General features: G+C 45.9%; 2 protein-coding genes across 2 annotated transcripts in view; one reads left to right on the forward strand and one right to left on the reverse strand.

Annotated features, from left to right (window-relative positions):
* The window catches only part of GALNT12 (polypeptide N-acetylgalactosaminyltransferase 12), a gene marked incomplete at its 5' end in the record, with an annotated part of 38,679 nt that extends 32,235 nt beyond the window's left edge, over positions 1-6,444 (reverse strand). Inside the window, one exon of the mRNA XM_082842391.1 lies at positions 6,080-6,444. Within this exon, the coding sequence (XP_082698517.1) occupies positions 6,080-6,444 (365 nt within the window). The remainder of the gene's footprint in view (positions 1-6,079) is intronic.
* Positions 6,445-20,643: 14,199 nt separating this feature from the next.
* The window catches only part of ANKS6 (ankyrin repeat and sterile alpha motif domain containing 6), a gene marked incomplete at both ends in the record, with an annotated part of 53,155 nt that continues 46,739 nt past the window's right edge, over positions 20,644-27,059 (forward strand). The window contains one exon of the mRNA XM_082842444.1: positions 20,644-20,996. Within this exon, the coding sequence (XP_082698570.1) occupies positions 20,644-20,996 (353 nt within the window). The remainder of the gene's footprint in view (positions 20,997-27,059) is intronic.

The raw sequence follows: 27,059 nt of genomic DNA on the forward strand, positions 1-27,059 counted from the left end.
CATTCTCCTTCATGAAGTTCAATATATCCTTCCTGAATATCTCTAAATTTGCATCCAGGAAAAACACTTTCCCCTTTTCCTGGGTGATAAAAAGCTTTGCATCCTTCCATTAGGCAAGGGCAGCTATGCATCACTCAGGGTTCCACTTCTGCATAGGAGATAGAAGAGAGCTCAGAACCAAATTCACTGCTAAATCATAGTAAGCCATCCTTTCCTTAACTTTCTGGTATAATCCATGTGCTTTGTAAGGGCAGGGGCTGAACTGTGTTTTTCTCTGTATTTTCTGCATGCTTTGCAGAAAATACCTAGTAATACCTAGTAACAATAGTAACATTTATTGAGTGCCTACTACATGATAGGCAGCGTGCTAAGCATTCTACATGCATTATTCCCTTTAGCCTTCAAAACAACCCTACTGGGTGCGGACTACCATAATCTCCACTAGTACAATATATGTCTATGTATTTTATGGATATGAATGAATGGGTGCGGCAAATACTTCCAGGTCTTCTTTTATATTATATTTAGGTTATCACATAAACATCTTTAAAAAAATGAAAATTCATATCCTTTGGAGAACAGGCCAGGGAGGTCATAATATACATAGGTGTGTTTTATTGGCCCAGAATGCTTTCTCCTTTCTTCATCTTACTGCACTTTGCTCTTTCAGGAACCATGCCTCCTGGACTCTCAAGCTGTATGGTTTGTGCAGGGCTGGACACACACACACACACACACACACACACGCATACATACAATGTGTGTGCACACACTTGTGTATACATATGCACATATACACACCCCTCTGGGAAGGTCACATGCCCCTGGCCTGACCAATCAACATTTTCCTGATGAAATCAGTTGAGTCCCTGTATTCAGGGCCCAGAATAATCTGAACCCAGTTCTAATCTCAGACTCTTCTGTCATAGAAGTCAATATATTTTCTTTTATATTTAAGTCAGTTTGCATTGAGTTTTCAGTCACTTTCAACCAAAGAACCCTAACTAATAGAGAAAATAAGTCTTTTTTTAAAGTGAATATAGGACTTCTACTCAAGGCAGTATGAAAGATTTAAAATATCTGGGAACACCTCTTGGTAAAGGACACCCAAAAAATTCTTGATAAAATACTTTAAAAAAATCTTTTAAATGCATGGATCAGCTTACAAAAAAGTAAAAGAAGTCCTCGGAGTACAGGAACAACAAGGAAATCTATGAACCTGGATATTAGAGGTATCAGACAGAGCATAAAATAAGTATGCTGACTATGCTTAAATAAATAAAAGAGGACCTCAAATGAATGACAAAGAAACAAGAATGACAGACAAATTTAACTCAGTATAGACATCTCACAGCAAAGAGCAAGCCAGGGGACAGTGGAATACTATCTTCAAATGCCAAACTATCAACCTGGAATTATATACCCAACCAAACTATTTTTTGAGAACAAGAGCAAAATAAAAACATTTTCAGATAAATAAAACTGAGTGTTTACAACAATAACCTTGTCTACAGCAAGAAATACATGATATCTTTCAGGAAGAAGAAAAGAATCCCAGAAAGATCTCTGAGATCCAAAGATGACCATTCAGGAAAGAATGATGGGAAGAGAAAATGGTAAACGTGTGGATAAATGTAAACAAATACTGCATTTTTAAAAATGTCTAATGTGTTGGTTTAAAAAGCAAGACAGAATTAAAATAGTGGAGTAAAATGACATACAAAAGGGAAAGAAGGTGATCAATGTTAAAGCATTCTAGGATCCATAGTTATCGATTAACTTTAGACTTTTTTCAGTTAAATATATACTTTCAAATTTACCACTAAAGATTGGAAATAGATAACTGCCAAATTAATAGAGAGAGAAAAATGGAACCAGAAGGTTCTATGGGTTCAAAAAGCAGTATGGAAAAAAGGGAAAAAACATAGAAAAAGCATAACAAATAGAAAGCATAAGTAAGATGACATAATCAAACACTAAAGTATCAGTAAGCACAGTAAGTATAAATGGACATAACTATCTAGTTAAAGTCAAAGACTGTGAGTCAGGATTTTTTTTTTTTAATGATAACACAAAATCCAGCAACATGCTAATTAGAGACATGCCTAAAAGCTAAGTCACAGAAGAAGTGAAAATAAAAGGATGGGAGAAGGTATCATGAAAACTCTAACCAAAAGGAACATGTTCTGTAGACTTAAGGTACTGATTCAAAGAAAGGACGCCACTCTGACAACCACAAGATGGGTCTAGGAAAAACTAATAAAACAGCCTCAGTTTACAACCTTGTCGGGGAAGCAAAGAAACATCAGTCTAATCTCCACACCATGTGTGATGTTTCTCCAAAGGTAATGTTAAGAGAACAGACAAGCAGGCTACCTCTCTGCAAAAAGAGAAATCTTAACCAACTCCCTCCTGCCAACCCCAGCAAGACAAAAACACTTTCTTTTGCTGAATTACCTGTTTAGAGCTATTTTGAGACTCTTTGCCATCCTAGCACCCAAGTCCTAGCCCTTAAACTCGGATACACACTCTGCAACTATAGCACTAATACGGCTAAAACCAGAGCAAGCGTTCAGGAAATGCAAACACCTGTGTGTATTATTTACACACTTTTCTAACCAGCGGTTCACAACTCCTTGGCAGTGGCAGAGAACAGCTGATGTTCACATGCGTGGCATCCCCATACATGTGCGGTGGAAATGCAGAGCCCCAAGGGCGCTGTCACTCCACCTTTCTCTCCTGCTAAAGAGGTCAGAATGCAAATGAGAATAACAGTATAGGATTATCTCAAGGCTTCCCTTATCTATGAAAACTAAAACTTCATGTAAGTATTGGTACATGATTACCCACCATCACTTGTGACATACATTGTAACTGACAGTGATGTCACCACGAGTTTCATCTGCATTTGACCTGTTATCAATCCCCACTTTGTCTAATTCTGGTATTCTCCCACAGCCTCAAAAGCACCCACCCTTAATCTTCGGAGTGAGAAATCCAAAGGCTCTAAGCCAGTAGCTTTCAACACTAGTTGCACATCAGCCTCAGCCTAGGCCCTACCCACCAAAACTCTATTTAATCATTCTGGGGAAGATCCCTCACATAATTTTTCAAAGTTCCCCAAGGCCACAAACCCAGCTATCTGGCTCCCCACTTTGGCCTGCTGCCATCTCACAGTGAAAGTTCCCTCTCCTCACTAGGCTCAAATGAGACGGTATTTGTGAAAGAGTTTTGCAAACCCTATACTTACTACACTACCATGCAAGAATTCCTTGTCATCCTCCTCCCTCCTCCTTTTCCTCCTCGATTCAGTGCCGTAACTAATAGAAAAAAAGCGATGCACTAATCTACTGGCATGTGAATTATTAGCCTCACAGAAGGGCCAGGGTCTACACCAAGTCTTGAAGAATTAGAGCCAATACTTCGAAGTGTCTCTATTAGCTACCAAGGCTTGCAGATGCCAGAAGAACCAAGCCAGTCCCTTGCCTATGATAACACATTCATGCCCTGTAGTGCAAAGCCTTTGGTTAAAAACGTGTGTGGGCCTTTGTACATACTCATGCCTGAATATGTTCTCACCCACTTACCCGTGTGTGTATTTTTCAGAATCTATTTCTATACCTGGAAAAGTCTAGAAGGATACACAGCAAAATGTTAATAGTGGTTCTTCCCAGGATGGTAGGTTTATGGATGATTTTTCTTTTTCTTTTTTTTTTGCTTCTCTGTATATGCAAACTTTTCTAGAGTGAACATGTATTGCTCTTATAATTAAAATTAACAGATAAATAATTGCCTCCATATCAAAAGGGAGGATGGAATAAAAGATCTGGGTTCTAGATCAGCTCTGCCCCAGATCTGTGTGTTACCTTGGGGGCATGGCTTTTCCTCTCTGGTTAGACTGGATGCTCCCTCAGGACCTTCCCTCCTATGACATTCAAGGATCCTAACCACACCTCTGCTTATTAATTAGTTCTAACCCTCCCCCTCACCCAGGACCCCGACTGTGAACTCATAATCTGCCATTCTGGTTTCTCAGGCTAAATCTCAACACCTTATTAGGTCCTCACGCCCGTATGAACTATAATAAAAGTGAGTCTTTGTGAAAGGCCTTGACACTACTGGCTACATCTAAGTTATACCTCAAGGCCTGGCTGGGCTGAGACCGACACAGATGGAGCTCACCTTTCTCTCTAGGCAAGAATGATCCAATAGGCCTTGCTGCAGGAATTAAAGACAGGAGGCATTCACACTCCTTATCACGCTGGGTTTGGATTAACTTCCCAGGGTCATTGCAATAGCAGGATCTATAAGCAAATCCTGATAGGACACAGAGCAGCTGTGTCACCATGGAGATGGAATACCATACGCCCCACAGGTCATCCACAATGTTTCAAAGAGACTTCACAACCTGGGACAACAGAGGAAGTTGGAACCTGGAAAAGAAAAACTTTATGACCAATCCCTGGACAACTCTTAAAAGCAACCTCCTGAGTGTATTGTTGGCAACAGGGAAGGCAGGAAAAACTAATAAGAACTGAGTACACAGTGTGTTCCCAGGTGTTAGGTGTTTTATTAACTCCTAGGTTGTGTTATTTCTACTCATCCCCTATTTTGCCGACAGGGAAATTGAGGCTCAGAGAGGCTAGATAAGTTGCCCAACATCACAGAGCTGATGAGCAAAAGAGCCACGATTTTATTTCACATGAGCTGGGTCTGAACCCTGATTCTGACCTGAAAGCTTCCCCTAGCCCTTGCCTCAGTGAGCACCCTTCGTGTTTCAAGGAGATAAACATATATTCAGCCATTTGGCTGAAGAGGAGGAACTACCACCAACCCCAACAAACAAAGCTCGACTCAAAAAGATAAACAGTAAAAATGCCTAAGGTAAAAGCATAGGCTAGGCATGAGCAGATCCTGAAAAACAGCAGAGACAGTGAGGTGCAAATCCATTCAAACTTTGCCAGTGAGGGCAGAGGTGGGGCCTCCTCCTGCAGACATTCATGCTCTCTCTGACCAAGGATGCACAGAGCAGTTGCCTAAAATCCTGAAATCAGCACAGTACCATGGGGGCCAGCACAGTACCATGGGGGCCAGCACAGTACCATGGGGGCCAGTCCCCCAAGGCCAGTTCCACCACTTTCCAGCTGTGGGGCCTTGGGTGAGTCACCTGACCTCTCTGGGCCAATTTCCACACCTGTAAAGCAGGAGGGTCAAGGAGCAGGGAGGAGTGGCAGATGCCTGGTACATACAGGGGGCTGCCCACTTGGCTCCAGAACCCCCTCTCTGAGCCCTCTTTCCCTCAAAGTCTTTAAGGAGGGGGCTCCAGCAGGGACCTGGAAGATCCCTACCAAAAGAGGAAAGGAAATAGAAGGCCAGGAGGGCCATCCTCCACCTGCCAGCTTGTTCCCTTCTTACCTAAGCAGTGGGTACAACCCCTCCAGACAGCAGCTCCTATAGGAATTAGGCCTCTGACCACACAGGTTCCAGGACTGTGTCACCCACAGGAGTCAGCTCTGCTGGACCACAGCCAGAAGGAGCCCTTCCCAGCAGCCGCTCCTTCCTGACTTCCTCCACTTAAAGGTCAGGAGTCCCAACTCCCAGAGAGAGGGCAAGGAAGCTTGCGACTTCCGACTTGCCCTTCCAGGCACCTTTCATCTCACCTGCCAGGCGGGCCCTCCCCTCCTGGTTGATTCATGGGCCCTGGTGCACACAGGTGCACACAGGTAAGTGAATGAAGCCTGTCTCGAACCCCACAGGTCCTTAGCTTCGACAAAGCAGGACGTTACAGGCGTAACTGGACTGGGGGTGCCTTTGGACCCAGGAAGGGCACCCAAAGGGTCTCATCTGAAACCTGTCTGCAGATTTGTCAATTTCTGAGATTTTTCTATTTTCATTTTTTAAAACTTTCTCCTCCACCCCGCAGTATGAACACTTTCACTGCCCACTTCCGAGTGACTCAATAAGACGCGAGATCCCCAGGTCTTTCGAGACCCCGGTTCCACCTTGCCACTTCACAGCTGCAGAAACTGAGGCCCGGGGACTCCGAGGGCGGTGCTTCTCCCGCCACCTGGGGACTCACAGAGGGTTCCAGCGCTCGGGCAGGCGGCGGTGAAGCGAGATGCGGTCGCTGAGGTAGATGTTGATCTGGTGCAACCGCACGCTCTCCTCCTGCAGCCGCAGCTCTTCGCCCTGCAGCTGCAGCCGCACTGCCTCGCCTCGCGCGCCCAGAGCGTCCTCCCGCACCGGCGGCCGCGGCAGAACCGGGTCTCGCCGCCCAGAGCGCGGGGTGCGTGGGAGTCCTGGCTCGGCCGTCCCGGCCCCGCGCCGCGCCCGCAGCACCGAGCCCAGCCCGGCCAGGGCCAGCAACGCCAGCAGTACCAGCAGCGCCTCCCGGCCGCGCCGAAGCCCTCGCGGGCAGCGCCTCCACGCCGCGCGCCCCAACATGCGCCCGCCAGCTGCGGCCAGCGCCCGGCGCGCCCCGAGGCGTTGGCGCAGCCAGCGACCCGGATCCCGGAACCGGCGCGCCGCCCCGCCCCCGGCCCGCCCCACCTGCGCCCCGCCCTCTTCCCGCCCCTCCTGCCCGCCGAAGGGGCGAACTTCTACAGGGTCCTCAGGCGCGAACTTCTACAGGGTCCTCAGGCGGGCTCGCTGAGCCGTGCACCTTCTTGGTGGGCTGTGTGCTTTATTAAAAAGGTAACGGCCGTAAAACCCTCAGCTCAGCGCCTGGCAAGTCGTAAGCGCTCCGTAAATGTTGGCCGAATGCGCTGTGCAGGGCGCTATGAATTTCACTGCCATTATCTCATCTGACCCCTACACAGTCCAATAAGAGAGGTACATTTTACAGATGAGGAGACTGGGGCACAGTGAAGCTAATTTACACCGGGCTATCTCATGGAGGCCTGCAGGCATACCGACCTAAGACATACTGCTCGGATCCCTTGAATAACAAACCCTCCTCTGGCTCCCTATTAGTCGGTAATGTTTCTTATTCCTCACTTTACAGACGCCTCCAAGAAACTTATCAAAGAAATGAACTATCCTCTCAGAAAAACACGCAAACACACCCATGACTGCACACACCCCAGGCCATCCCTTCATGTTAAGTAGACCGGTTCTTGGCTAGAGGTTTCCTTTGGGAGGATTGGGAGAATGAGGAAGCCACAGGGGTGCCGGAAATATTTAATAGGGTCCAGACTAGATGAGGCATGAGGCTCTCTCCAAGGCGGAAAATTGAAGTGTGGGCCAAACAAGCCTCAGTAATCAAAATAAACAATATTTTTCAAAATCAAAATGAATGCAAAAAATCCATGACAACAAAATACCAAAATTTTAAAGGCAGAAAATCTAACCCTGTGCTTGCACAGCTCACTTCACTCACCTCACCCTAATCCCAGCCCTGATTCTATCTCTTGATTTTAGTGAGGATTACATGGATAAATACATATGTAAAAATTCATCAAGTTCTTTAAAACCCATGCACTTGACTTATGAAAGTTATATCTCAATTTTTAAAAATAAAGAAATAAAAGAACAAAGAAAAAAATAGGAGAAGCCCTAGCCTCCAGGACAAGTGCTGAAGTCCTCAGCTTGACTGGAGAGACCCCCATAATGTGACTCCAAATTCTGTAATGCCTATCCCCGCAACCACTGGGGGATAGGGGAGGCATGGTTTCACTCCAGGCCTTTGCATAGGCTGTTCTCTCTGCTGGAAATGCCCTTCCCCACCTAGCAAACTCCTACCCATCCTTCAAGACCCTGCCAAAAGCCACCTCCTCCATGAAGCCTTCAGCAATTCCATGGTTTTTTAGGTAAACGTATTTAAAGATCACATCATCCTTTTGTGTATTAGTCAGGGTTCCACAAGAGAAACAAAAGCAGGAAGAGATATATTAAGAGATTTACTGCAAGAAACTGGCTTATACAATTGCAGAGACTGGTTAAGCAAGTCCAAAATCTATAGGGCAGGTCATCAGGAATGACAGGCTGAAACTCTCTGATATAAGCAGAAGCTACAATCCACTGGCAGAATTTCTTATTTTCTAGGGCAATCTCAGTTCTGCTCTTTAGGACTCTAACTTATTAAATCAGGCCCACCTAAACAATCTCCTTCCTTAAAGTCAGCTGATTGTAAATGTTAACCATATCTACGAAATACCTTCATGGCAACATCTACATTAGTGTTTGATTGAATAACTGAGGATTAAAGCCTAGCCAAGCTGACATATCAAACTGACCATGTCTATTAGTTTCCGAGAATTGCCATAACAAACTACCACAAACTAGGTGGCTAAAAACAACAGAAATTTATTCTCTCACAGTTCTGGAGGCAATAAGTCTTATTAGCAGAGCCACATTCTCCCTGGAGGCTCCAGGGGAGAATCTGTTCCATACCTTTCTCTTAGTTACTCGTGTTGCCAGCAATCCTTGACATTCCTTGACTTGTAGATGCATCACTCCAATCTCTGACTCCATGGTCATATGACATTCTTCTAGTGCGTTTGTCTCTGTGTCCCTTCTACTCTTCTTCTAAGGGCGCTGGTCATTGGATTTGGGCCACTCTAATGATCTCATCTTAACTTGATTACATCAACAAAGACCCTATTCCCAAATAAGGTAACATTCATAGGTATCAAGGATTAGGACTTCAACAGATCTTCTGGGGGGACACAATTCAATCCATATCACCATCATACTTTGTTACAGCCCTTCATACCCTGGCCTTGTAAAAAAAAAAAAAAGAATGTAAAGGATTAAGAGTATGGGCTGTGGTCACTTTATGATCCCAGAAGTTGGTTCAGTGTCAGACACAGTAAGTGCTCAATTCATGGCTGGCTTTGTGTCTCACACTCACTTAAGTAGGCACCTGTTTGAACTCAGTGGGGAAGTACCTGATGGAGGGCACAGCCTGGTTAAGTGCAGAGAAAAGTTACTCCCAAAAGGTGACAAACATGAATTCTTTAGGTCTTCTTGCTGGAAGGGCCTCAGCAACTCAGTCTGGACGTTTTCAGAATCTGCTCCTAGAAATCCCAAGGGAAAACCATCCAGGAAAGTAAAAAGGAGGCTGACTGGACAGGGCTCCAGTTATTCTCCCTGAAACCAGAGCATTGACACATTTATTTGCTTAATCTTTTGAGCTTCCTTATTAGATCATCGCAGCCTCGTCTCTAATTACCAGAGGACTTGGTAACCCGGCCAAAGGAAGTACGTTGTCCAGGCCCACAGCTGATCAGTAGCAGAACAGGAACTAGAACAGAATAAAAAGGTATGGTACAAACTGCTAGATGTCTGCCAATATCCAATCTTCTCTTTTTCCTTCTCTAGAATCCTTTTTTTAAAAATGTGTTTGTTTCTCTGGACCCATTGTCTTCCAAAATAAAGACTATATTTCCCAGCCCTCCTTGCAACTAGGCATGGCCAAGTGACTAAGTGTGCCACCAATGGGCTATAAGTGGTGGTGTCAAATAGGGCTTCTGAGTAATGTCCTTAAAGGAAACTTCCTTACCTTTCTTTCTTGCTGGCTGGATTGTGGCTATGAAGACTGGAGCTCAAGCAATCACCTTGGGTCATGCACTGAGAATGGTGAAATGCCATGGCAGAAGGAGTCCAGTTCCCTAACATTGTGGACACTGAACCAGTCCTGCTGGCCTCCTTCCAGGCTTTGTTTAGTGAGAGAGAAATAAACTTCTATCTCATTGAAGCCACTGTTTCTATGGGTTTTCTGTCTTAGGCAGCCAAGTCTAATCCTCACTGATACAGATGATTAATTGCAAGAGAATTCTCCCCAAATCTGACTCTGATGGTACGGTGATTTTAAAACCAGGCTGAAAATTCTTTGATACTCCCTTCCCTTGAAACAAGGCAGACTTCTAACTGCTTCAACCAACAGAATATGGTAGAAGTGAAGTTCTGTGACTTCTAAAGCTAGGTATAAAAGGCCATGAAGCTTCCACCTTGTTCATGGGACCACTGTTCTCGGAGCCTTGAGCTGCCAGGAAAGAAATCTGACGATCCCGATACCATGATGCCAGAGAAGCCACAGGCAGACATACAGTCAACAGGGTCAGCTGAGCCCAACCTTTAGCCACCCTAGACAGCCCAGGCATCAGACAGGTGAGTGAAGAAGCCATCTTGAAAGTGGCTCCTCCCCAGTCATTCAAGTCATCTCAGATATGCCCCAGATGTCACAGAACAGAGAGGTGCTGTCTTCAAATCCCTGACCCACAGAACCCATGAACATAATAAGATGATTGTTGTTTTACACCATGACGATTTGGGATGGTTTGTAACACAGCAGTAGATAACTGGAACAACTGGATGATTTTAATCAACATATTTCAAGAGGAAATATTACTGAGCATCTAAACATGTGCCAGGTACTGTGCTACAGACTAGGCAAACTACAATGAGCAACTGTCGATGATAAACAAAGCTGGATACTAGTTAAATGGGAAAGACAGATTTGAATCGGTAACATACCATTTCAATAGGGAAGGAGGTCCAGTATGAACTGATTCAACTTTGATTTGCATAGGGGTAACTGGGAGTTTTAAGTAGAGCTGAGGAAATGAAAAATTACAAAGGATTGGTCAGCATAAATGCTGATTAGCCCAGATATGTCTGTTGGCTTGCAATCATCGAAGTCAGGATTCTATCCTCCCACTGAGACCGGCAGACAGAGGCCCTATCCTTCGTGACGATCGCATTTTAAAGGAATGACTGGGGGTTCCCTGGTTGTGCAGTGGTTAAGAATCCACCTACCAATGCAGGGGGACACGGGTTCGAGCCCTGGTGCGGGAAGATCCCACATGCTGCAGAGCAGCTAAGCCTGTGAGCCACGACTACTGGGCCTGCGCTCTAGAGCCCGCGAGCCACAACTACTAAAGCCCGCGTGCCTAGAGCCCATGCGCCACAACAAGAGAAGCCACCTCAATGAGAAGCCCGCGCACTGCAACGAAGAGTAGCCCCGCTCGCCACAACTAGAGAAAGCCCGTGTGCAGCAACGAAGACCCAATGCAGCCAAAAATAAATAAATAAATAAACTTAAATAAATAAATACAGGAATGACTTTCAGGTCCTTGAGAAAGATACTCCTGAATTGTAGGAGATACATACACATCTCAAAGGGACAGAGAAAGGATTCACAATTGTAAGCCCTTTTTAGTAAATGTTCTTAAAAAGGGTGGTCAGGGGCCTCTGGTTAGGTGTTGGACAGAGCAAACAGCAAATTGTTTGGGTAGTCTTCAGCTTTCTCACGCAGGCACTTAAGGGGTGCTAGTGTCGCAGTCTTGGAAACTATGTTAGTGTTTAAGGCTTTTAATGTGAGGGGAGGCGGGTGGATGAAATCATTTGTGTTGAGAGTCTGTAGTTTTTACAGGCCAAGTTTGAGCCCTAGTCAAGATGAAAGCTCAGAGGAACCTGTCTAGAATTTGGTCAAGGAGAGAATCTTTGTCACAAGACAGATACTTCTGACATCATGGTGCTGAGAGTGTAATGGAATGGACAGATAATAAAAAGATAACTTATTAGAGTTGTGATAAATATTTTGAAGAAGCATTGCGGGGTGCTAAAAGGACTTATACTAGTAGAACCTGGTTTAGTTTAGGGGTTTAGGAAGGTTTCTCTGAAGAAGTTATGTTTACACGGATACCTGGATGTTAAAGTGAGATCAGTGATTTGAAATCATACTTTAGGTTAATCTGGAACTCCCTTTGCTGCTGCCCAGCTCAGGGAAATGAATAGTTTTGTATCTCCTGTAGAAAGATAATGTGTAAACTGGTAAGCTAGTCCAAAGCTTTTTATCAAATATTCTCTATTTTCAAAGGGACCACAGCCCAAAAGTTAAGAACCATAAGTCTGGTCTGATTCTCTCATTTTACAGATGGGGAGCCTAAGACACAGAGTGGGGAGGCGGTTTGAACAAGTTGGTGGCTCAGGCAGAGTAGGATCTAACTTGCCATCTGCTTCAATTCACAGCCTCTGGTTACTGGCCTCCCTGGAGGATATGGCCCTTCCATGAGCAGCTCCCCCAGGGCTCCAGGAGGGGGATGGGGTTTGAGGTGAACCATGCAAAGCAGCTCCTACCCGGAACTGCTGCTGCTATCAGACTATAGACTAGTGGGAGGTGACTCCATGCACAAAAGAGAGTCCGCTGGTTGGCGCTGGAAGGCAGGTGTGATAGGAAAGCCTTGGAGCTGTGTCTTTTGGCCTCTGTCCAAACACCCAACACTTTTAAGATCTGTCAGATTAGAAAACAGACAAGGATTACAACTTGGATCGGCTTACCAAATTGGAATGCTTCCCAACAGAGGCTTAGTTGCAGAGAAAAGAGTGATGGAATTAGGCCTTACAAGACCTGGGTTCAAGTGCCAGGTAATGGATACAAGCTGTCACTTACTGAGCACCTATATGTGCTGTAAACTGCTAGCATCTCATTTTACCCACTGACAATCTTGCAAGGTTTCTTCTCTGAGGAAACTTGGGCTCAGAGAAGTGAGGTGGTTTATCCAAGGTCACACAACATACAAGGGGCAGAACAAGGATCTGAGGCCAGGCCTCCTGACCCCTAGTTCAGGATTTCCTACCACACACCTCAATGGCAGGCTGCTGTGAGACCAAAGACCAAAGACAGCTTAGCCTCGTGGGTAAGAACACAGCCTTGCAGCCCGCTTGCCTGAGCTCAAATCCCAGCCCCATTACAGATTGCTGTGCAGCCTTAGGCAAGTCACTTAACCTCTTTCAACGCAATGTGCTCATGTATAAAATAGTGGTGATAATAACAGTACCAGAGTAGGGTTTTGGGAAGGATTGAGCGATGTAGTCCACACAAACAGCCACCCTGGACACAAAGCAGGGTGGAAAGAGCTTCTGCAAGGGCAAATGGAAGATGACTAGTGCTTTGCTACTCAAAGTGTGGTTCTTAGACCAGCAGCATTGGTACCACCTGGGAGCTACAACAGTTTGTTAACAGAGGTAAAGTAACAGGAGTTACTCTGCTTACCCAGAGTAAGTACTATGTAAATGTTATTAATGATGATAAGTTGGCATCCACAGAGGGCAAATCCAGCTGGGACCTTAATTCTTTTCATAGCTCTTCCCAAATTGACTAACTTGTCCTCTCCTTGGGTTTCTTGTTAGTTTGAGGAGATAACTTGTTCTTTGACCACACCATCTCATCTGCTGCTCAACCAACAAATAGATTTCTGTAGAAGGCACTTTTGATTTGTCATATTAGCTCCCTTCACAGGGGATCATTACATCCCTTTTAGAGCTTAATAAGTTATACGGTAGTGGTACTTCAAACATTAGTGGGGAAAAGATGGCTGATTCAATTAATGATTGGGGCAACTAGATAAACATTTGGGAAAATAAAGTTAAATGCCAACTTCACACCTTACACCAAAATAAGTTCCAAATGATCTAGAAATGTCAAAGTAAATAAAGAAAAATAAGAAAATCCAATGATGAAAGTACTGGATGAAAAAACCCAGAGACCATTATGGAAAAGATTTATAAATTTGACTACATAAAAATTTTTAAATTCTGTAAAGCCCCAAATAATGTAAACTCAAAAGACAGAAGACAAATCAGAAAGACATATTTGCAGATGACATTTACCCAGTATGTGAATCAACAGGGAAATAAAAAGAACAAACAGAAATAAAAATGACCAAAGGATTTGAAGACAGCTCCCACAAAAAAGAGATCTAAAATGGTCTATAAATGTATCGAAATATGCTCAACTTCTCTACTTAAAAAGCATGCAAACTAAACTTACTCCAAAATATTTTTTTCACCTATCAGATTGGCAAAGATTAAAAAGGTTATTAATTCCAGTGTTGTCAAGGATGTGAATAAACAGGAACTCTTATCCAGTCAGTAGGAATGCAAACTGGTACAACCTTTTGGTAAGCAATTAGGCAACATTTATTTGAAATGTTAATGTTCATATCCTTTGATTCTGCAATTTCACATCTAGGAATTTATCTAACAGAAATAGATTCATAAGTGCTCAAGAGACAAGCTTACAGGAAGCTTATCGCAGTATTGCAGGGGTCCCCAACCACCACCACCCCACCGCCGTGGACCGGTACCGGTCCTCAGCCTGTTAGGAACCAGGCCTCACAGCAGGCAGCGAGCAAAGCAAAGCAAAGCAAACGAAGCTTCATCTGCCCACTGCCCCCCACCACTCGCATTACTGGCTGAACCATCCTCCTCGTACCCCCCAACCCCAGTCTGTGGAAAAACTGTCTTCCACAAAACCGGTCCCTGGTGTCAAAAAGGTCGGGGCCCCCTGCAGTATTGTATATAAAAGCAAAAAGTTGGAAACAACCCAGATATCCATTAATAGTAGATTATAAAATGAAGTACTGCACATCCATACACTAATATACCACAGTGTCATTAACAAGAATGACATTAATTCTAAGTGTTTAACATACAAATGTGTTTAAGATGCGTTGTTAAGTCAAGAAAATCAAGTTGTAGAGCTGTATGGATAGTATGATCCTATTTGAATAAAATACATTAATATATAAAAAGGAAAAACTCTAAAGAAATATTCACCAAACCATTAACCATATTATATTTATTTCTGATTAGTGAGATTCTTTGGCCCTTTCATTTTCATTCCATTTTTTTTCAACGAATATTTATTGATTACCTACCACTTGGCAGGCAATGTACTAGGTTCAAGGGATAGGATGGTAAACACCCAGAGCCATTGATCTCAAGAAGCTTACATTCTGTATTTCTACAACATTGGAACTCTTTACAACACATATTATCATCTTATTAGGAAGATATTTTAAGGTAAATAAATACTCTTTAGAGATTATTTTACTTCCAAACCCTCCTTACCTCCTTTCTAATCCATTGCACCAGTCTCTGATCCCCCGTCCCTCCTTTCCAACCTGTTTCCTCTCTTTTCCTACAACTACCCAACTCACACCCAGTTTTCCTGCCCAACTTGTGGTCAAGCTCTCCCATGAAGCTGTCAGTGACACCCTCAAACTCTGAAACCTTCCTCTGAATTGATAAAAAGCTCACAGACCACCCTGTTCCACAATCACGTGGGATTCCCTGGGGGCCAGGGGCTGTGTCCCTATCATCCAACACACATAATGTCTGGCACACAGGAGGCACTCAGTTAATGTTGGTTGAACAGGGATTGTGTCGGTGATGGAGGTACACCACTCAGACGGCCCTTCAAGAGAACCTGCTGCAGGGAGAACAGTTGACTGAGAGACTCTAGCTGCTATGCCGTCGGGTCCTCCGTGATATTCTTGCTGAGGCTACAGTTCCTCTGGTTTCTCCCAGTCAGTGACTGAGCATGGGAGGGACACCAGAACCCAGCTATTTCTGTTTGATGCAGGAAAACTTAGCAGACTCCCTTTGCCTGGGGACTCCCCATCAGCCTGGTCGAGTCATTCCCAGAACTGCAGGGCAGTCTGAAGCTCTTCCTACCCAAGCCTCCTCCCTTTCCACTCTCTTTTCCCAGTTGTCAGACCTGCATCTGGGTCTGAAGGCTCTCCTTCCCTTTTCTTCTTCCTTCCACCTTTATCCTACACAAGCATTTCTCCCAGGAAAAAAAAACATTATGGCATTTGATTCTTAGAGGACCCAAACCAACATAGGGATCAGTGAAAAGATACTGGAAGAGAATTCATAAATAATAAGACTGTAGATACACTTGCAGAAGAGATTTATGTATAAAGATGTGCTGGATCCATTCTTCCAAACCTTTGTGCACACAAATCACCTGGGAATGGTGTTTAAATGGATTCTGGTTCAATAGGTCTGGGGTGGACCCAAGATGCTGTATTTCTAAGAAGCTCCCAGGATGTACTGATGCTGCTGGTCCAGGGACCAGAGTTTGAGCAGCAAGGTGCTGGAATCTTTATTTGCCCCGCTCGGTCTCTCCTCCCTGGGAGGCTGACTGTGAGGGCCACATCAGTAGGCTCTGAACCTCAGGCTAACAGTTATGTTTGGCCAATGAGGAGCATTGACAAGAGATCAGAGTGCAGGAGGTTGAGGTCAGAGGTTTTTATTCCTCTGGGGATTGCTTCCTACTGGGTTGCTGTAGGATGGCTGCATCTCTCTACCAAAGGCCCAACTCCTATCAGGTAGATCTCTCCAGTTTTCTCTCTTGCAGAATTCCAGTAACTGCTCTCTCCTTTTCCCCCTTCAGGCCTGGGGTGGTGATGGCTCCCTACTGTTGCCAGCCTCTGAGTACTGCAACATCCCTTGTAACTCTTAGTAAATACTGCCCACGTGTCTGTAATTAGTTCTTTAGTAAATGGTCCTCATTTCCTCAGCCAAATGTGCCAGCTGTCTCCTGCTGGGAACCTGACTGCTACAAGTGCTGTTCAATGCAGAATTTTTTTTATAAGAGCAGAAAACTGGAAACAACCTAATTGTGCATCATTAAAAAATGATTAAATAAATTACGGTACATCTGCTTAATGGTGTTACATGCAACAATTAAAGAGGATGCAGTAGGGACGTCCCTGGTGGTCCAGCGGTTAGAATCCACATCGCAATGCAGGGGACTCGGTTCGATCCCTCGTTGGGGAACTAAGATCCCACATGCCGCAGGGCAACTAAGCCCATGTGCCACAACTACTGAGCACTCGGGCCACAACGAGAGCCTGTGTGCTACAACTAGAGAGAAGCCCGCGCCTGGCAACAAGGAGCCTGCACACCACAACTAAGACCCGACACAGCCAAAAAGAAAATAAATATATATATATTTTAAAAAAAGGATGCAGTAGATCTATGTTCATGGAAAGATGCCCAAGCCATTTATTTAATGAAAAAAGGGCAGGGGAATATTCAGAATAGCATGCATAGTAGGAACCCACTTCTTTAAAAAGTAAAATAGTAAAATATGCATTTGTTAAGGCTTGGATTGCATCCCCTGCTCAAAACAAACCTAACCAAAAAGAATGGGGGTGGGGGGGTTCTGATCCCATCTTTTTCTATCACTTGTCTCTGCTCTTCTGTGTGGTGGCTTCACTCTCAGGCAGGTTGTCTTCAAGTGGGGGCAGAGCGAGCCCCAGCCTGGCTTATGACGTCCTGACAGCTGACAACCTTTAACAAAAAATCTTGCACTGAAGGAATTGGAATGAGCTTGGACATACGCGAATCACTGAACCACGTGGACTGAGAGTGGGGGAAGGAGGCTCCCGAAGAGAAAGAGGGTGTCTCTTCCCCAAGTAGGAGAGGCAGGACAGGTGTAAGCAATACAGATCCACTCTAGAGGGAATATTTGTAGTAGACATTTGTTATCCTTTTTGGCTGCCCAGCATGGGAACCCCCTTCCTATGCTGGAGAGTCTCCTACCTTCTGGGGCACCCACAATGGAGCCTACCTCCCATTATACATGCTGAAAAAGCTAGAAATGCACTTTCCCAACTCCCTTTCTGCCAGGCAAAACACATGACCTGGCCAGGCCATTCAGATGCTCCCATCTCTGCCTTGGACTCTGAAGCTGGTGACACCAAAATGGGCCTGTGCAGACTCCATCCTGGTATAGGGTGCAGCCTGGCATGATTTGGGACATTGTTCTTGGTTGTGGGGCCTCCGGGGCTGGTTCTCTGGCCCCATGGGATCTGTGAGCTATGAACAAAACCTCGTATTAAATCCCCTTTCTTCTTAAATTATCCAGAGGGTTAATTTCTGCTGCTTGCAATCAAGAACGTTGATTAATGCCTATAAGTAGGTGTGCATGTTTAAATATGTATGAAATATTTTTGGAAAGATAAAATCAATGTGAATATTGGTTACCTATGGGAAGTAGGACTGGGAAAGTGGGAAAGCGGAGGAGGAGGGAAAAAGGCTTTTGCTTTATGCCCGTTTGTATTGTTGTAATTTTTTTTTTACCATGTATATTACTTTTACAGTGAAACAACTAGTTAGTAAAATATAAGAAAAGACACCTGAATAAATACAATAAGACAAGGAAGCAATTGCTCAGGATTTTCAAGGAACCAAGTCTTCATTAGACATTCAAAAGAAAGTCATCCTCAATTCTGTTGTGATGAACAGAGCCAAATGTGGAAATGAGTGACAGTGTTTGTTTAATTAATTAATTAGTTATTTATTTTGGTTGTGCAACTAGCGGGATCTTAGTTCTCTGACCAGGGGTTGAACCTGTGCCCCCTGCAGTGGAAGCTCATGGAGTCCTAACCACTGGACCACCAGGGAATTCCCCACACCCTGTTTTATTGTGCTTTCCTTTATCGTGCTTCCCAGATGTGGCATCTTATAGACTGAAGGTTTGTGGCAACCCTGCATGGAGCATGTCTACCAGCACCATTTTTCCAACAGTATTTACCCACTTTGTGTCACTGTCACATTTTGGTAATTCTTGCAATATTTCAAACTTTTCATTATTATTATATCTGTTATGGTGATCCATGATCAGTAATTTTTGATGTTACTATTGCAAAAAGATTACAACTCGCTGAGGGCTTAGATGATGCACTCTCTCCAAATGTTAGCATAACTTGACTGCTCAATTCCTTCAGGTCTCTTTGCAAATGTCACATTCTCAGTGATATCTTTTCTACCCAACCTATTATAAAATAACATCCCATCCTCTAACCCATTTACTTGGATTCTGTTATGTTCTATTTATTGTTTTAATAACATTCATCACCATCTGACAAGGTATTTACCTTGTTTGTTTTCTTAAAGACTATTGCACACTTACTAGACTACAGTATAGTGTAAACATAAATTTTACATGCACTGGGAAACCAAAAAGTTGCATGACTCACTTTATTGCAGTGGTCTGGAACCGAACCCGCAATATCTCTGAGATATGCCACCTCCCACATGGCCGAAATGATTAGCTCTATTACTGAATCTCACACACTCAAACACTTGCCATGACTCTCCATTACTCACAGAATAAATCTCTAGCACTGAAGCATTTTGCAGCCTGAACCCTGTGTACTTTCGAGACTTTTCCTCATTTTACCCTTCGCCTAGAAGACCTTATCTTCCAGCCCTGCCGGTCCATATCCTAAGGGCATTACCATCTTTGATCTGCCAAAGCCATGACCCTTATTCCTTCCTCATGCCCTCATCAAGTTTTGTTCTGTATTATAATTCTATATACTAGACTTAGTCATTTAACAGTCAAGTTAAATGACCTAGCACCTACCATATGTCTAGCTTTTTGCTAGGCTTTGGGACCATAGCTCACAGTCTGTGGAAATCAATTACCCCAGATCAGAATGTTAAAAGTCTGTTATCGCGATGAGAACGTAGTGTAAAGCAATTGGCTGGCAGGGCTGCTCTCGTTAGAATCTTTCTCTTTCCCTCCGCCTGGATTGCACTCTCTCCAAATGTTAGCATAACTTCACTGCTCAATTCCTTCAGGTCTCTTTGCAAATGTCACATTCTCAGTGATATCTTTTCTACCCAACCTATTATAAAATAACATCCCATCCTCTAACCCATTTACTTGGATTCTTTTATGTTCTATTTATTGTTTTAATAACACTCATCACCATCTGACGTACAAGTTACTTACTTGTTTGTGTATTTACAGCCTCTTTCCACTGTCAGGTCCAGGACAGCAGGGATTTTATTTTGCATCTTCTCCGGGGCCTAAAACAGTGCCTAGCACACAGTAGGCACTCAATAAATACTTGTTGAGAGTAGAAAGAGAATTGGACTATATGTCAGAAGACCTGGGTCCTAGTCACAGCTCTCCCACACGACAGTCGTGTGGGCTTTAGCAAGACACATCCTCTTTAAGCCTCAGGTGCCTCCTCTGTAAATTGGGGGTGATCATCTCGGCCCTTCCCCGCGGCTGACAGCACTGCTGTTAAGGATCAAACAGTGCGTCTCAAACTTTAACGTGCCTCAGAATCACCTGGAGGACTTGCTAAGATACCGGTGGCTGGGCTCCATACTCGGTTTCCTATTTAGTAGGTCCGGGTGGGATGAGAAAATGTGCATTTGTAAAATGTCCCAGCCGGTGCTGCTTCAAGAACCACTGACGAAGAGAGATGATGGTACAGGAGGTGATTGTAGGCCTAACGCCCGTCCCAGACAAGTATGGCACTGATGGCCCGGCAGGACATTCTGCGAGGACAGAGTGGACGCATCTGTTCCTTAATTCAGTCAACGACCATTTCGGAGGCGCCAGGTTAGTGCCGGGTGCCGGAGGGGTCAGCGGCGCGTGCCACAGGCCAGGCCCGTGAGCCCGTGGCCTCAGACCCTGGCCCAGTGGTTGGGAGCTCGCAACGTGAGGAGGGCTGGGACGGCCGCTCGGACCTCCGCACGCGGCGGGAATTATTCGGAGCAGCGGGGAGGGCCGCAAGCAGGCGCCCAGCACGCAAAGGTAACCTCGGGAGCTCGGCGGCGGACGCAGCTCGAAACTTCCCGGAACCCGCTGTCCCGCCCCCGCCCCCGCCCCCGCCCCCGCCCCCGCCCCCGACGCCGGCGATTGAGGCGTGCCCTCGCCCTGGGCGCGCGTCCGGCACACAGTAGGCGCGCGGCCCGGCCCTCCTCACGCGGCCGGCACACAGTAGGCGCGCGCGCGGGGGCGGAAGGGGGCGCTGGCGCGCGGTATCCGGGGGCGGAGCCGGCTGGTTCAGCGGCGCAGACGGACGCGGGCCGCTGGCCGCGATGGGGGAGGGCGGATTGCCCCCGGCCTTCCAGCTGCTGCTGCGCGCCTGCGATCAGGGCGACACGGAGACGGCGCGGCGGCTGCTGGAGCCGGGGACTGCGGAACCGGCGGAGCGCGGCGCGGAGCCCGAGGCGGGCGCGGAGCCGGCGGGGCCCGAGGCGTCCGGGCCCGGGGCGGGGTCGGCGTCCGGAGCGCCGGTGCCCGTAGATTGCTCTGACGAGGCGGGCAACACGGCGCTGCAGTTCGCCGCGGCCGGGGGCCATGAGCAGCTGGTGCGGTTCCTGCTGCGACGCGGCGCCTCGGTCAACAGCCGCAACCACTACGGCTGGAGCGCGCTCATGCAGGCGGCCAGGTGAGGGGTCCGGGGCGCCGGGGGATCCGGGGTGGTGTCCAGCGGACCCCGGGGCGCGGGCGGGCTCAGGCGGCCGGACCTGCCCGGTGGCCCCCCGCAGATGCCCCGGGAGGTAAAGAGTGAAGGACTGGTTCGAGAGAATTGGAATGGTAAACTTTGAGTAGCTTGGGATACGACGAGAAGTGGACGCTCTTTTTAATAAAGTAAAATCCGAATCTTAGAAACATTGGCCTTTCAAAACACAATCTGGAGACAGCAAATAGAATCTTAGAGACTTAGAACCTTAGTGATGTCCATTTATTACTTCTGGCAACAAGGGTTTTCTAAGAACCTACCTACCAACCCTAGCTTGGCGTTCGGGATGCTGCGGTACCCAGATAAAGTTCCCACTGGAGCAGCTCACATGCCATTGGGTAGGCCAGGTAAAGGAACAGCTTTCACGGGGAAAATTGGGGGAGCTTTTGGAGAGCAGACTCAGTTTCAGGAAGCGGGGGAAGGTTTCTGGTAAGGATGATGTATGTATTCAAGTCGAGACCTAAGGATACCTAAGAATTGACCTGGACGGAAGAAGTGGAAGGTGGGAATGGGGTGATAGGAGGCCCGTGCAAAGGTTTGGAAACCAAAGTGAAATAGGCATTGGTAGGACTGCTAGAACGATGTTGTGGCTGGGAGAGCCTGGGAGTAGTGGGAGATGCACCGTGGCAAGGCTGAGAAAGGTGAGCTATCCTAAGGACATTGGGAAGTAATGGAAGTTTCTAGGCAGAGCAACTGACAGAATGAGATTTATGTTTTCAAAGATCACTTTCACTGCACCGTGAGGATGGATTGGAGGGGTGAGCTAGAATCGGAAAGGCTGGTTAGGAGGGGATTGCAGCAATCCAGGAAGAGGTGTTGGTGTCCTGGACCAGAGCAGAGATGGCGGTGTGAGAGCAAAGCAATGAGTTTGAGATGTCCTCAGGAAGTAGGATGAACCGGACTTGAAACTGGTATAAAGAAACTCTGATATACAGTGAAGTCTCTCACTCCTGTCAGCCAACTACTTAGGTCCCACCCAGTTTCTTGGAGAAATTCCCCAAGGAGGGAACAGAAGTCATTTGTAATTTTGATGGATATTGCCAAATTGCTCTCCATACAGGTTCATTAGTTTCCTATGGCTGCTGTAACAACTTACTACAAAGCCAGCAGCAATCACATCACTCCAAGCCCTGCTTCGTCATCACATCTTCTGCCTCCTTTGCCTCCCTCTTCCACATTTAAAGGACCCTTGTGATTCCACTGAGCCCACCTGGATAATCTCCCCTATCTCAAGGTCAGCTGATTAGCAATCTTAATTCTATCTGCAACCTTAATTTCCCCTTTGCCACGAAACCTAACATATTTACAGGTTCTGGGGATTAGGATGTGGACATCTTTAGGGAGCCCATTATTCTGTTGACCACAGTAGTATTAACCAGTTTACCCTCCTGGCAGCAGTGTATGTGAGTGCCTTTTTTTTCCTGCAGCCTCTCCAACAGAGTATATTATCAAACTTTTGAATTTTTGTGTCTGATGAGTGAAAAATATCTCAGCGTGGCCGTGACTTGCATTTGTTAAACTGAGTGAAATGAAACATCTTTCCACATGTATGAGCCATTTGTTTTTCTAAAAGGCGTTGAAATCACAACATTCTTACCCATAATCTTCTCATTGTGACCCGATTATATTTCATTTCTGAGTTCATTTCCAAGTGTTACATGGTTGTTCTAGTTTAATTTGTATTTCTGGAAAATTTTTACTCTGCATTATTTTCGTCGTTAAATATATCGTTTTCAACTGCTGTGTGATATTCCATCCATGGGCACTACTTAACCATTTGTGGTTTGCTTAACCATTCCTTAGTCCTTGGGTATTTATTTCAGTCTGTAAACACACCTAGGTAACGCATCCCAGTTGTAACACTTGGGCTGCCCATTCACATGGGTAATGCAGTGTTTTATGCACCTATCAGTGTGTTGGGACTCCTTGTCTTAAGACACTTGATTTGTTGCCCGGAGCAGTCTGGGGTGCCCATAAAACCTTTTGGGCTATGGGCCTTACTTCTGAGGTTCCCTGTCTCTCTTAGTGGCCCCATCCACTCTTCCAGGCTTTAAAACTCCAGGTAGGTCCTCAACCAAGTACCCGTCTAGGCCTTAGCATCTCTCCTTCCCCTCTGCGTTAGTCCAGGCCGCACATTTATAAGTGGCCTCCCACTGCTGTCTCTTCTTCCAGGTGTGCCTTCTGTAATCCATCCTCTGCAGAGCTTCCAGATCTTTCTGAAATGAATGTTTGGTTGTGCCTCTCCTGTGATAGCTCCCCTAGTCAGAGCCCTTAGCATGGCATTTGAGGCTCTCACATTCGGACCTCTTCCCAAATCCTCTCTTCTTCTTTCCCCCTGGCTTCCTAAATTCAGGCCAAGATGATATCATCCAGGCCTTCTCTTGTGTCTCCCTGCATGTTCTTTGTTTTTTTAAGTTAACGTTTATTGAGCATTTACTGTGTGCCAATAATTTCGTCTCCACTTTATGAATGAGAATTTGACATTACAAAATCTGCTCATGAGCATTCAGCTAGTCAGCAGATTTGGGGAGTCCAGCTGCAGAGTCCTCACCATAACCATGTACTGGAAACCTCTTCTTCCCCTTCTCCCCTCAGTGAGTGAAGCCCCCACTTCCTCCCAGCTTAGCTTCTTCTGGGAAGTCTGCCATGATATCCCCCCTGTTCTCTGGTCTCTCAGCCCTGGGCAGGCCTCTGCAGTAGTGCCCACCACTCCCACGTTATAGCTGGTCACCTTTGTCAGTGACACCCAAACCTGGCCGTACATCAGAATCATTGGGACGCTTTTCCAAATCAGATCCCTGAGTTCCCTTTCTGGGATTGTGATTCAGAAGACCCAGGGGAGGGACAGGGACTCTGTGTGACACGAGGCTCCCCAGCGACGATTCTCCCACATGGTAGGTTTGGGAGCCACTGACGCGCACCTAATCTCTGAACTCCCACCTGGAACCGAGGAGCCCTTAGTGAGCCCCGGGGGCCTTGCTGAGTGAGATTTATGTCTGCAGCACCTGGTTTGCTGCAGGGTGTCTCAAAGACCCTGATCACCAGTTTTTTGCTGCTAACCAAGTTCTGCAGGATGGTCAAAGTCATCTGATTAATTTCATCTAATGAAATTTAACCTTGATGGGACAGGAGACTCAGAAGAATTAAGCTGAACTCTGCTAACTAATAATTTAACATTTTTAGAGAATTTTCCTTCTTCTCTACAAGTTGGTATTGTAAAAAGAGCTGGAATTTGTGGTCCAAGTGTCCTGACTTTGTCACTTGCAAATCGAAAGGCTCTGGACTAATTACGTTCCTCTTTTTTCCTCCATTTATCTTACAGGTGCTATTTTGGAAGCGTTAGCTATGACATACTCTCTAATTTACTATGGTAGAATGGGATAGTCCTATGAGATGATGAGAATTGACTCAACCTTTAGCTGAGCCTAGACAGGGCCTGGGTACTTTAAAATTTATTGTACTTCAGTTTGTGATACTGACCATCTGGACTGTCTGTGCTGGCTTGTGCTCAAGCATTCGCTTGCCTAACCTGCATCAAGAGCTCAGTGTTGAGGAATAATATGTAGGGAGACTTCCTAAAGGATACACAGTTTGTCTGACCCTTGAGTCAGGACGGCCAAGCACATGGCTGTGTGCCGACACGTTCCAGTCCTGTGCTCTTTCTCCTTGAAAGTAGATAGGCCTCAGAGATGGTGCTCCTGGCAGCCACCACTTTCAATGAAGTGAGCATCTATTTATCTTCCCAGCTCTCTGTGTTCCAAAGCTCGTCATTGGATCAGGACCATCAGAGGCCCTGTGCCTGGACTGCACTTTGGTCTCTTGTGAGTGTTTTAGCATCAGAGATGGTTTCATTCATGGTTTTTTTCCTATTCTTAAAATGATAACCTTTGTTGAGCACTTAGTTTGTGTCAAGCACTGTGCTAAGTACTTCAAATGAATTAACTCATTCAGGCCACACAGAATCTGAGGAAGTAGGTACTGTTGCCTTCCCCATTTTACAGATAAAGAATTGAGGCTCAGAGAAGTTAGGTTACTTGCCCAAGGCCACACAGCTAGTAAGAGACAGAGTCAGATTCACACCTAGGCAGGTGCTCCAGAGCCTATGCTCCCAGCCTCTGCTCTCAGCCATGAATCCTGTAACTCACCATTTTCCTCTTGGTGTTGGCCACAAGAAAGCCACTTGCTAAATTTGCTAAACACTAAAGGGACAGCTTATATGGTGTTTACTCTGGCTCTAATTTCACCCTTGGCTTCCTTACTTTCCTTCTTCTGCCCTTCACTTTTCCGCCTGCTAGCATGGCAGAGCTGGCCTCTCAGCCCAGTGCTTTGAGAGTGGGAGTGTGTGCCAGGTCTTTCAATACAGGTGTTAATTGATGAAATTAATTGGTAATCATAGCAGCTGCTCAGAAAGCCCTGAGCTTCCCTATCTTCAGTAATTACCTGTTAGAAGCTTAGCATCCACAAAATTATCTCAGCCTTCATTGAATCCTTTTATATTTTCAGCCTAATTGAATGACCTCTTGGGCTACTCATGAGTTCAGAAAGCATTCCAAGTGTCAGCATTTCTGCTCAAATTAAGCACTTTTCCTCCTTTGTGAGTTTGTTTTACCAGAAAAAGTGGCCTTTGGGATTTTAGGGTCTAGGTTCAAGTTTTGACTCCATGGCTTCCAAATTGAGAGATTCTGGATTATTGCTTTCCATTGTAATCTTCAGTTTCCTCATCTGTGAAATAGGCATTATCAGTTTATCTCAGGGCTTACTAAGATCCAATAGATAAAAACAGGATTTTTATCTGTTATCTGCTGTCAGGGATTATGCTAGATTTTATCTCATGCTTGATAACTAAATAGAGAAATCTTTTTTTAATTTTTAAAATATTTTTGGCTGCGTTGGGTCTTAGTTGTGGCATGCGGGGTCTTTGTTTGCGGCGTGTGGGCTTCTCTCTAGTTGTGGCGTGCGAGTTTTCTCTCACTAGTTGTGGCGTGCGGGATCCAGAGTGCATGGGCTCTGTAGTTTATGGCACATGGGCTCTCTCGTTGAGGCGCAAGAGCTCAGTAGTTGTGGGGCGCGAGCTTAGTTGCCCCACGGCATGTGGGACCTTAGTTCCCTGACCAGGGATCGAACTTGCGTCCCCTGCCTTGGAAGGCAGATTCTTTACCACTGGACCACCAGGGAAGTCCCTAAATAGGGTAATCTTTTAAAGTTATCTACTCCAACGGAGGATACACCAGTTCTTCGGCCATTTCTGTTGCCTGTCTGGGGACCAGCCTCTGCGTGGTTATGCCAACTGTTCATTCACTCATTCGACAAAATTTACTGAGCTCCACTGTGGGTCTTGTCCTTGGAGAGTGCACAGTCTAACAGGAAGACACAATTATAGAAGGAGGGCCCAGGTACATCAGGAGGGGTGAGGACAGGGGATTGTGTGTGTTCAAGTGAGGGACACCTGAACTGATGTGGGGAGATGATCTGGAAGCTGCTCAGAGGAGGTGAGATCTGAGCTGAATCCTGCAGCAGGATAACGGGTGTGCTTAGACCCATAGACAAGGACAGGAGGGTACTCTGGTCAGAAAGGCAGGATGGCAGAGGCATGGGAGGAGTATAACTGCTGAGTGCAGGTGAGCGTGGCAGTACAGTGTGGGAGTTGGGAGGAAGTAAGGTTGACAAAGTTGGCAGGCCTTTTCGGGAAGTGGGGGAGTGGCCATGAGATTTAGGTTTGCGGAATATCATTATGGGGAATGGGCAGGGAGACAGGCTGGGGTTGCAGCTCTCCACATTTTTGCCAGATTCGGTCCACTCTTGGAGAAGAGGCCAGACAGGCCCAGTTCCCCTGCAGCTGGGGAAGCCAGTTCACCAAGCTCTCCCTCCGAGCTCCGCAGGCTGAGTGACCCGGTGCTGTTCAGGTTCACGTCCCAGAAGGTATTTGTAAGTTCAAAACAGAGTTCAACCTTGGCTCTGCCTCCACAGGGAGGAAGGAGGCCCTGGGTT

This window comes from Leucopleurus acutus (genome assembly GCF_964270905.1).
Source record: "Leucopleurus acutus genome assembly, chromosome: 7".
Taxonomy (NCBI): Eukaryota; Metazoa; Chordata; class Mammalia; order Artiodactyla; family Delphinidae; genus Leucopleurus; species Leucopleurus acutus.